The sequence below is a fragment of the Pundamilia nyererei genome, unplaced genomic scaffold, assembly GCF_000239375.1.
Source record: "Pundamilia nyererei isolate P.nyererei 1_Seehausen unplaced genomic scaffold, PunNye1.0 scaffold00061, whole genome shotgun sequence".
NCBI classification, from domain to species: Eukaryota; Metazoa; Chordata; class Actinopteri; order Cichliformes; family Cichlidae; genus Pundamilia; species Pundamilia nyererei.
This window is the reverse complement of record NW_005187462.1, coordinates 1,213,615-1,224,125: the sequence shown is the minus strand read 5'-3', so window position 1 is coordinate 1,224,125 and position 10,511 is coordinate 1,213,615. Positions and strand designations below refer to the sequence as shown.

The window sequence follows — 10,511 nt, the reverse complement described above, 5'->3', positions numbered from 1 at the left end:
TGTTTTTAAATAAAAGGCCAAAGGAAGCACGACACTCGAAATACCTGTATTAAGTTCCCTCAAAAGCCTGCAAATAAAAAGAGACGACTCACATTAAATATCAAAGCTTTCAAGAGTTTCTTTGTAAAGTATTTATGTGGTTCTTTATGATGATCCGAACAGAATAACACTTGATGCAGCGACAAAGACACATTGTGTAACCGATCAAAGGAAGAGAGGGTGATAATGGGTCAGATTGACCCATATCATAATTGGGAAGGTTAGATCAGAGTTCATCATCTGCCCCTGAACTCAAATCTGTCAATATTTGCCTGGTTTACTTTGACCTCTGTTGGCAGCCTGGCCCGCTTTTTCTGTAATATAGAAATATATCTATTTGAAATTTTCTAGCGACTTGGATTACTTTGTTTTCTGAAGCTGTACAAATAAATGACAGTAGAAGTTTGTCCCATCTCGCACGCCGTAGGGCAGCTCACAGTCGCACGGGTTCACTCTGCGCTGAAACTTTCCTCTTTCTGCTAAAGATGTTGAGCTTTCTTGTGATTTTGTGCTCGCTCCTGACCGCCTGTAGGTCCAGCGTGTGTCCGTGTGAGAGACCGGAGCTCTGCCAGCAGATCCGCGAGGAGAAAGACTTCGAGGTAAACTTAGTTGACCAACCTGTTGCTGCTAAAACTTGGCCGAAAAAAACAAAGAACCTTTGAACCCTCCGCTCATCGCTCGCAGCCAGAGACATGTGAGACACTTTACAAACAGCGTGGTGGCGTAAATCACGTAAGTGTTGGTGCTGCTGATGTAAAAGCTCATCGGAAACAGGTGAAACGTTGCGGGTTTGCTCTGATTACAAATGGCAACAACGGCAATGAGCTAAGGCTGCTGCTTGGTGCTGTCGCCACTGTAATAATAAAAGTTGGTCTTGTGATGGAGGTGTGACTCAGTATCCCGATGATAGAACAGAGAAAGCCCGACTCATAGTGGCCAAAAGCATTTATAATTCTTTTTATTCAATCATCTTCCGGAAGAGCGAGAGAGAGAGAGCCCTGCACAGCCCAAAGCTCTAACATTAGAATTTAAAAACGTCTCACATACAGGTGTTATTTCGGTACTTTACACGTCACACAGTTTCGATACAAACACTCCTTATATGGTACAAGTTCCTCTTTTCTGTCTGGCTTCCTGTATTTATTAATATACTTGTATATTTCTACACTAACGTCCTGTTTTTCAGTCTGGCTGAGCACAGTTCATGAGTCAAAAGTGGCCTTGCTTTACAAACCTTCATTATTAAGTACATCAAACAATATAATAAAGAAAATAAGCACGAAGGATATATTAATTACATGACACTACCAGTCCTCTTTAGTGTTGCTTACAGGTGTAAAACTATAAGGCTCGGGGCCCAGATTCGTTTGACAGCTGTTTGACTCTGTCTCTCAGAGACCATCCTCAGGTGAAACTAACAGGGCTCCCAGTTAGGCGAGCTCCCAGCTCGTATGTGTGTCCAGGGACCAGCTCAGTAGTCCGCACACACACTGAACCTCGTATTGGTTTCCAGATAATCGCAGTCCAGCCCCATATCATCACACACTGTTCTCGTTACGTGCTCTCAGGAGAACACGGTGAATATGTGGCCCTTTAAAGTTTGTGTTTGGTTATTTCTTTGTTGTAACAGTGCTTCTTGCATATCAGTGAAAAGCATGATTGTTTCCTCGTAAATGGTGAAACATTTGTAAGGTATATTTGTGCATTTGTGGGTTGTGCCCATGAAAAACTAATACCAAACAGCTTATTCTGCTATCGCACAAACACACATTTGCTTACTGTTTGTGCTGAGTTTATATAAATCTGGGTAACATAGTCTGTTCATTTAATTTAATTACATTTTATGCTTGTGGTTAATGCTGCATCTATTAACCACAGGCCATTAAAAATTAAGAAAACACCCCCAGAATCTTTTTCTACTTAGGAGCTTGAGGAAACTTCAGTATTCCCCAGTAAGGGTAAAAAAACAATCCCACCAACACTTTATTTTGTTGTTGTTGTTGTTGTTGTTGTTGTTTTATGCCATGAAACATATAAATAGAACTTTTTAGCTCTTCTGTTTCTTCCGTGCTGATAAGAATGTGTCCATACCTGCCTGGAGGTCGCCCCTGTTGGAACAATACTCTAAACACAGTATTTTCAGTTCCCATTTACAAGGCACATCAAAGCCCTGTTGGAGCACCAGGGGCTTTTCTGTTAAAGCTAAATATATTCAGCTTCATAAAGTTCCACTGTGAAATAGTGAAGTGCTTTCTATAAACATGTATTTATGTTTGCTCTGCTGAATGCAGGATTTTGTTGACCAAAAATGATTCGGGCAAATAGTTTCAATAACAGTTTATTTGACATCAGTAGTGCAGAAGAAGTGCAGAAGAACGAGGTGGTATTTGTCTACATTTACCTATTTAACCAGGACGTCTCCAGAGGTTAAAATCTGGTTTTCAGGGGAGGCTTGACCAACAATGAACACCATCATAAGGTTACAAAATTATACACTCGGCCATATAACTCTCAGATAATCAGTAAATCCTACTTTAATCTTCAGTTTCTGATTTATTTATTTTTTAGACAGCTGTTCAGTAGGTATACCAGATGTTCCTTTACACATATAGTACTTAACAGTTCTGACCTTTCAGTAAATCCTCATCATTAGCTTTGCTATTATGCCACTGTATGTGTTTTAATTGTGTGCGTCCTTTTCAGGTGTTTATATTTGACGTGGGTGGGAAGACATGGAAATCCTACAACTGGAGCATGGTAACAACAGTGGCAGCGTTTGGAAAATATGACGCTGAGCTCATGTGTTACGCTCACTCCAAAGGCGCACGGGTCGTCCTCAAAGGTAAGATAACTTTCTTTATTGTGCTAAGAGCTGACTGGAGTTTACCTACATGTAACTAAATATCTCTCAGTACTTGCACTGATGTTGTGATAATTCCATATTTCATTTTTCCATTTACGTCTATTTACGTCCTGTGACAGTTCACAGCAGCACCCCTCACTACTTTTTATTTTAATAGGAAATTTATTGAAACATATGCAAACATACATGGAATCACAATACACAAAGAACAAATAGATTTTTAAAATTCTAACAAGCTTGAAAGTCAATATTTGGTATTACCGCCTTTATTTCTCAGCAAAAAAACCTGAACTTTCTTAAACACGATTTCTTTCTGTCAACACTCACTGCTCTACACCTCTCCTGACCTCCTCCTCTACATACTGGTGATGGTTTGAAGCAAAATACAAATTTCAAATTTGGATTCATAGTTGTAGATAAAGAAATTAGAACAATTTGTGCGTCTTTGTCACAGATTGGCAACAAAGTGCCTAAAGATAATATTTAAAATGTGTTGTTTTTTTTCTGACAGATTGTTATGTGTAGACACAACCCCGGTTCATCCCTTGAATTAGCTGCATTTTATGCCCGAGTGATTCATAGGTCTGAAAACGATCAGATACAAGGACTGATGAGTGAACAATCGTCCAAATGTCCAAAGAAAGACTGTTGCTCAAGACAACTTAAATAAATTGCAAGAAAGTCTGGATATAAAGAAACCAGGCGTGGCTCAATACTTTTGCACGGTACTGTATGTGGTGCTTCTTCTCATTGAGTTTTTGTACATTTGTCTATCTTTTTGTGTTATTGGGTAAAGGCGACGTCCCCCTCTCCTACATTGTGGACCAGGACAACAGAACTGCGTGGATAACAGACAAGGTCGTGTTGGCCAAGAGTCAGTTTATGGACGGGATTAACATAGACATTGAACAAGCTGTGGAAGAGGGCTCACCGGAGTACTATGCCTTAACATCTCTGGTCAAAGAGACCACTGAGATGTTTCACAGGGAGATCCCAGGATCTCAGGTAACGCGGAATGACTGGGCACTCGGAGACAACGGTCATTTTCCAAGGCCAGTCTCTCAGTTTGAAATCCATACTAAACCCAGCTTCACCAGTCTTCACAGGACGTGCTTATTTTTCTATATCGTTACAAGCACATCATCCACTATAATTCTTTTATCTGAGCTGAGCACTAAATCAGATAAAAAGTCTTTTGGCAAGACTGGGTAAATGAATAAAGGCCTATGAGCACTTTCTGAGTGATTTTAAAATCATCATCCTGTTGATGTTTACCTTTTCCTGACTCCTCAGGTCTCATTTGATGTCGCTTGGTCACCAAAATGCATTGATAAGCGCTGCTATGATTACGTAACCATTGCCGAATCCTGCGACTTGCTGTTTGTGATGTCCTACGACGAGCAGAGCCAGATCACCGGCGACTGCGTTGCAATGGCAAACGCTCCTCTCCGTCAGACACTCGAAGGTTTGTGGTTTTATAGTAGAACAGGAGAAAGGCATGTTGTTGTAAATCTACTTGAGACAATGACATGAAATACTCGGTGTCGTTCTTTGTAGCTTATGACCAGTATTTGAATCTGAAGATCAGTCCAAAGAAGATAGTGATGGGAGTGCCATGGTACGGCTATGACTATCCATGCCTCAACTTTTCCCAGGTAAGAGATCGTTCATTAAAAAAATAAAAGTGAGGATTCGTTTGTTGTTGAAGGTTTTTGAAGACCAGCGAAAAAAGGTGTCTCCTCGAATGGGGACACGAGGTTGTTCATTCAGCTGAACAAAGGCGGGATAGTGACCTTTTTATAGGTTATTAGCCGATAGCATTACTAACCTTGCCCAGTGTGGGCCATATGTGATATAATACGAGGCCTGTTATTATAACACACCGTCATTTCTTTTCTCACACCAGGAGGGCGTGTGCTCTATAGAGAAAGTGCCTTTCCGTGGAGTTCCTTGCAGCGATGCTGCTGGAAAACAGAAAGCGTACAAGTGGCTCATGAAGCAGGTCAACAGCTCGATGTCAGGCAGGCTCTGGGACGACGAGCAGCAGGCTCCCTACTTCAATTACAAGGTGCTCCATTTTCTTTCATATTTTAAGGATAAATCCTTTTTCTTCTTGAAGTATACAAACGCATGGATAAGGTGTTCAATTAATTATAAAATTAAATGTGCATTTAAATATTTGGGTTTTAGTTCTTTTGCTTCCAGGCGAAATGTTTTAGGTCTCGGACCAAAAAGGCAATATGTGCAAGAAAGGATCTGTGCACTGTTTAGCTCCAGTTAATATTTAAAACAAATATTAATATGCAAACCAAGATTTCGACTGATATGATCATCTCTTCAGGCTTGTGTTCTTTGTGTAAGTTTGACTAGCTTCATGCCTGTGTGGCGCTTGTATTTCAGGGAAGAGCCGTTTATCTGGATGCACTGTTAAAGTACAGCAGCGTCACTTCCCAATCAGAAGGAATTAGCCTTCTGAAACCACTAGAAACATTTCTGCTATTTGCCCTCAGGGTGGATGGACAAATCTTTTCAGACCACAAGATGGCGCTATTATCAAATTTATGTTGTTGCTTCTTTCCTCAGGACCAGGACGGACAAATCCATCAAGTTTGGTACGATGACCCACAGAGTATTTGCCCAAAGGCGGATTCGGTGATGTCTAAGGGCCTGAGGGGTATTGGCATGTGGAACGCCAACATCTTGGACTACAGTGATGATCCGGTCGCCAGGCAACAGACAACAATGATGTGGAACGCTCTTTTAGGATGCTAGCTGTGCACGTGACAAACCATCCCAGAGCCCGCCTCTGTTTGTTGCTAAGTCAACACCTCCCTTTGTAGCAGTAAAGGGGGTATTCGAGGCATACTTGCACTTGAGAGTTAATTGTTTCTTTTATTGCTGCTGCCTTTGACTGGGTTACATTCCTCTTTGCTAAGCAAAATAACTGTGATTCTCTAAAAAGGAAAAGCCAGTCTTTAAACGTCCCTACACTGAGCTTACTGAGATTTATGCACTTTTTTAAATAAATAAAACTTGTTTCTAATAAATCTTTGAATGAAATTACAGAGTAAGCAGTGGAATTTTGTTATCTCAGCACATCAGAGTTTACATCATCTGAGAAACCCAAACTTAAATTACATTATAAAACAATGCAAACTATTTTGGTCCAATCAAATAACATAACTAATTAGAAAGACGCATTCAAGTCCAAAATAATTAAACCAGAAAACGGGTTTTTCACGTGCAGTTTATTCTGAACTGGGCAGCGCTGCTCTGGACTTGTGCTCCGTGCCGTGGAGTATTTCCCATCAGGCCGGGATGAGATGACTGACTCTTCTTCTGAGCCAGCTCAGCCTTCAGGGCTCTGAGCTCAGTGGCCGCCTGTTTTCTCAACTAGAAAAACATTCATAGGAAACACAAGAAAATGAGCTCTGCTGTGCTCCGTGATTAGATGATTTTATTGATGATATGTCTCTTGACCAACCAGCTCAGGTATTTTAACAGTTTTCATACATCACTTACCTTTATCTCCGTCACCAGCTTCATCTTGCCATCTTCTACCTTCCTCTTCAGGTTGTCAATCTCGTGGCTCTCAGTCATGATCTGAATGATGAGCTCATTCTGTAAGGGATAGTCCGTCATTAAGTTTATGGGTGGAAAACTGTTTATGGGTGAGTGGCCATTTGAATTAGATACACCTGTTCAACTACCCGTTAACACAAATATCTAAATCAGCCAATCATATGGCAGAAACGGTGCGTTTAGGCATGTAAGCAAGGTCGAGATGAGCTGCTGAAATTCAAACTGAGCGTCAGAATAGGGAAAAAAGATGATTTATCATTTACTACCTGACTGCTGGTAGAAAGACAACAAATGATTTCAACTATTATATGCTTGGTTGAAGGCTACAGCAGCAAGAACGCCACACCGGCTGCCGCTCCTGAGGGAAGCTGAGGCTACACCAAAATGGAACCATTAGACGATTGGAAAGGTTTTGCCTGGTCTGATTCAACTCTATTTCTGCTGCAACGCTCGGATGGTAGGGTCAGAAACTGGCCCCTGTTAGTACCATTTCATCATTTTTTAAACACCACGGCCTAGCCGAGTGTTGTTTTTGGGATGCGATAGAACAGGAAATTCAAATCCTGGATGTGCAGCCAATAAATCTGCAGAACTGTGTGAATATGAACCAAAATCTCTGAGGAACGTTTCCTGCATCTCGTTGAATCTGTGCATAAAGAATTAAAGCAGTTCTGAAAGCAAAAGAGGGTCCAGCCCAGAACTAGCAAGGTGTAAGTAGCGACTGGTTCATTGTACAGACCTGAAACTGAGCCACTGAGACTTTAATATTAATACTGAAGATGCATTTAAAAGAACGAAGGGAATCGTGTGGTTAGATTGTACCTTCATGGAGGATCTTCCTTGGTGACGTCTGGGCTTGGCTCTGTTATCTCGGGCCTGCAGCTGATGCAGGACTTTGTTGTAAAACGTCTCCAGTTCTTGTCTCAAGTTTCTCAAGTTCTCGTCCAATGGCGCTGTGGCCTTCTTGGCTTCAAAATATTTCTTTTTCCAGCTGTCACGTGCTTTATGTTAAAAGGACGGAGACAAATTGGTTAACAACTTCAACAAAAAAAAAGTTTCACTAAATTGTTAGCGCTTTAACTCAGATTGGGGAATAATTAAAAACCTCTGGTGACTGGTGCTGACCTTGGTTCCTGCGGTGTCTGTTCTGGGCTAACAAGTCTTTCCCCTTTCGCAGCAGCTCTTGTCGCATCCTCTCCAGCTGCTTTCTCTCCTCCCGTACCAGCTTGATTTCACTGATTAGTTCTTCCCCTTTTAAATAAAAAGCCCGTCAGTTGTACTAATAACAATCAGCATAAAGCCTGCAGATACGTCCGGCTTACTGTTTGTGTGAAGGACTGGAGAAGCAGCCGTTTCATGGGTGACTGTGGCCAAGTCTAAACCTGAAGGTGGTGATACGGCAGGCTGAGACAACGGAGCTAGGCTTTCTGACAGCTTCACAGAAAAACAGAAGATTATCCTGCAAAGTGTTTTTCTTTTGTGGATCCATGTTTTACAAAGAGCACTGAAAAGGAGACGATCATGTAACCAAGATATACTTTGTGTTTTTTCTAAATGTCGCACGTTACCCTGGCTGTTCGATTGTTTCTGATGGACTTCAGCGCGTGTTCCACTTTTGATTTCCCAACCCTGAAAAACACACACAAGTAGTTTCAGTCGTGTCCATGGAGTAAGAAGTTTTTAGGTCTGTATGCTGGCTGCTCGGTACCCGTCTGTTAGGGAGAAGCCTGAATCTCTGTCCTCCAGGGACTCCGCCACTCCTGAATGTCTGGCTGCTCTGTTTCCTCTTTGGTTATGTTTCTTCTTTCTGCAGATTTCTTCTTTCTCTGGCAATTCCTTCACCTGAGCTGAATCAGCCACACACTGCTGGAAATCTGTAAGCAGAAAAACTGCATCTGTCTTTTCTAAGAGTTTCAGCAAATGGACATTTTATTGCATCAAATACAAGACGACGACTTCTTCTTTTGGCTGCTCCTTCTAGGTGTCACCACAGCGACTCATATTTCACCCTAGCATCCTCTTCTGTTACACAAACCCTCTGCACGTCCTCCTTCACTACATCCATGAACTTTCTCCGAGGTCTTCCTCTTTTCCTCCTTTCTAGTTGCTCCATATTGCACATTCTTTGTCCCATATATCAACTCTCCCTCCTCTGCGCATATCCAAACCATTTTAGCTTTGCCTCTTTAACGTTGTCTCCAAACTGCTCAATCTGGGATGTCCCACTAATGTATTCATTTCTAATCTTGTCCATCTTTCACTCTTGCTTTCATTGTTCTGTCACAAATGGCGCTTGTCTCCACCCACTCCACCCTGTTTGTACTCTCTTCTTCACCTCTCTTGTGCACCGTCTATTATTTTGGATGGTTGAGCTCAGGTATTTAAACTCCTCCACCTTTACTATCTCTACTCGTAACTTCACTCTTACACCTTTCTCCCTCTCATTCACATGTTTTCTGTCTTGCTTCAACTGACTTTCATGCCTCATTTCTCCAGAGCATACCTCCACCTCTGCAGCCTTGCAGTTGGGGTGTGTGCAAAGCAAGCTGGGGTGCCCTTTGCTTTTGCCCTCGAAAACACTCCTGCTCTGCTCTCCTGATGGAGGAGAGAGTTTCACCTTCCTTCTCCCCGCCTCCTTCTGAAGAGCTGTAGCTCCTATCATCCCCTTCTTCCTCCTCTTCTTCTAGCCGGTGTGTGGGAGGTGGCTGATGGGAATACTGGGGGATATGGGGGAATTTGATGGGCTCCTTTGTTCCTGTTGCCCGGCTGCACGTTTTGGGAGGGTGGTAATAGATCTGGTGGTCTGGGGAGGTGCTGGTGGTGTCAGGGGTGAGAGACCGGGAGCAAACGCTGCTGTCATTCTCCACAGCGGGCAGCAAGTAAAGCTCCGGCTGCGTGGCCTGCTGACAGGTGACAACAACGTGTTACTGGAACCAACCCACTACATAAAGAGAAGCATCATCCGATTAAATGTTTAGATTTAAGTATCCAACGCTGACTCTACGCACATAGGGTGGGGCGAACACTTTCACTTTCAGGTCTTGCTCCTGTTTGCTTTTGACCTGCAGCAGACAAGAATTTGGAAGCTGTAAAAGGCACGGCAGTAAAAAGTGTGTTCCCCACCCGCCCGCACACACGTTTTACACCCTTTACTCTGAGCAGTAAACTGTCTGTGCAGTTTCTCTCTATTGTGTGCCTGGTGAAATACAATCAGCTCTACAAAAGAGCACTAAACAGCCAGCTGCACTCACCAGCGCCAGACTGCGCCCCACACATTTAAGGAAGGAGAATTTGTTGACGCTCCTCTGTGCACCAAGGAGAGCGCCCAGCTCACTCCTAAGAGTTTTCAGGGTAACATCAGGATAAACCCTAAGGTCACAGAAAAGGAGAGGTGGTGTCCACGTTAAAAAAAGAATGATAGTCAGGATTGTTCAAGAAAAAAGCTACATGTCACCTATCGAGTGCTCAAATAAATTTGACTTATCAAGTTTAAAAAGCAAAATGACACGTTCAGCAACTGTAATACTGTAATTTTTCAACTGAGACTTGGAAAGATTGTATCATTGCAACACTTTTAAAGCACTGAACAATGTTAAAGCAGTCTGACACTGTTATCAGACAATTACGTTACTGAATTTCCTAAGAACAAAGCCTAAGTAATACAACATATCTCAGTATCTTTTATGTGTCTGCACAGTGGAGTGCAGTCCAGAAGTGTTAAACAATCCTTATCTTGAGTTTTCTATATTAAAACAAACATTTGCGGCAGTTTCACCTGATGAAGCCGGCTGATATGAAGCTCTCTGTGGCTTCAGCAGGGACTTTATTGAGCTTCACATTCCACTGGTCAGCTGGCACAAACAGCACATGGAGCTCCAGAAGCTGCACACGAATGCAAACATGATAACACGGTCCGTTTGCATCATCAGGCATGTGTCTGCTTGCTTGACAAAAATAATTTTGTCATTTTATTTCATCCTTAAAAAGAAAAAAAGAAAGAAAAGAAAATACCTTGCAGCTGTGAGGT

General features: G+C 42.3%; 2 protein-coding genes across 2 annotated transcripts; one reads left to right on the top strand and one right to left on the bottom strand.

Annotated features, from left to right (window-relative positions):
• Positions 1 to 458: 458 nt before the first annotated feature.
• Positions 459 to 5,962, top strand: ctbs (chitobiase, di-N-acetyl-). Its single transcript, XM_005734938.1, has 7 exons — positions 459 to 638; positions 2,743 to 2,881; positions 3,699 to 3,907; positions 4,196 to 4,367; positions 4,460 to 4,557; positions 4,809 to 4,970; positions 5,486 to 5,962. The coding sequence occupies exons 1-7, from the start codon at positions 525 to 527 to the stop codon at positions 5,672 to 5,674; spliced, it is 1,083 nt and encodes a 360-aa protein (XP_005734995.1). The 5' UTR covers positions 459 to 524; the 3' UTR covers positions 5,675 to 5,962.
• Positions 5,963 to 6,137: 175 nt separating this feature from the next.
• On the bottom strand, positions 6,138 to 10,510 carry spata1 (spermatogenesis associated 1; the record flags this gene model as incomplete). Its single annotated transcript, XM_013911335.1, has 12 exons — positions 6,138 to 6,295; positions 6,425 to 6,523; positions 7,307 to 7,485; positions 7,610 to 7,735; positions 7,807 to 7,918; positions 8,053 to 8,113; positions 8,193 to 8,358; positions 8,988 to 9,384; positions 9,493 to 9,546; positions 9,736 to 9,853; positions 10,260 to 10,366; positions 10,496 to 10,510. Coding segments are annotated over 12 exons (1,590 nt in total), but the record flags the coding sequence as incomplete, so codon positions are not given.
• Between the last annotated feature and the right edge of the window lies 1 nt (position 10,511).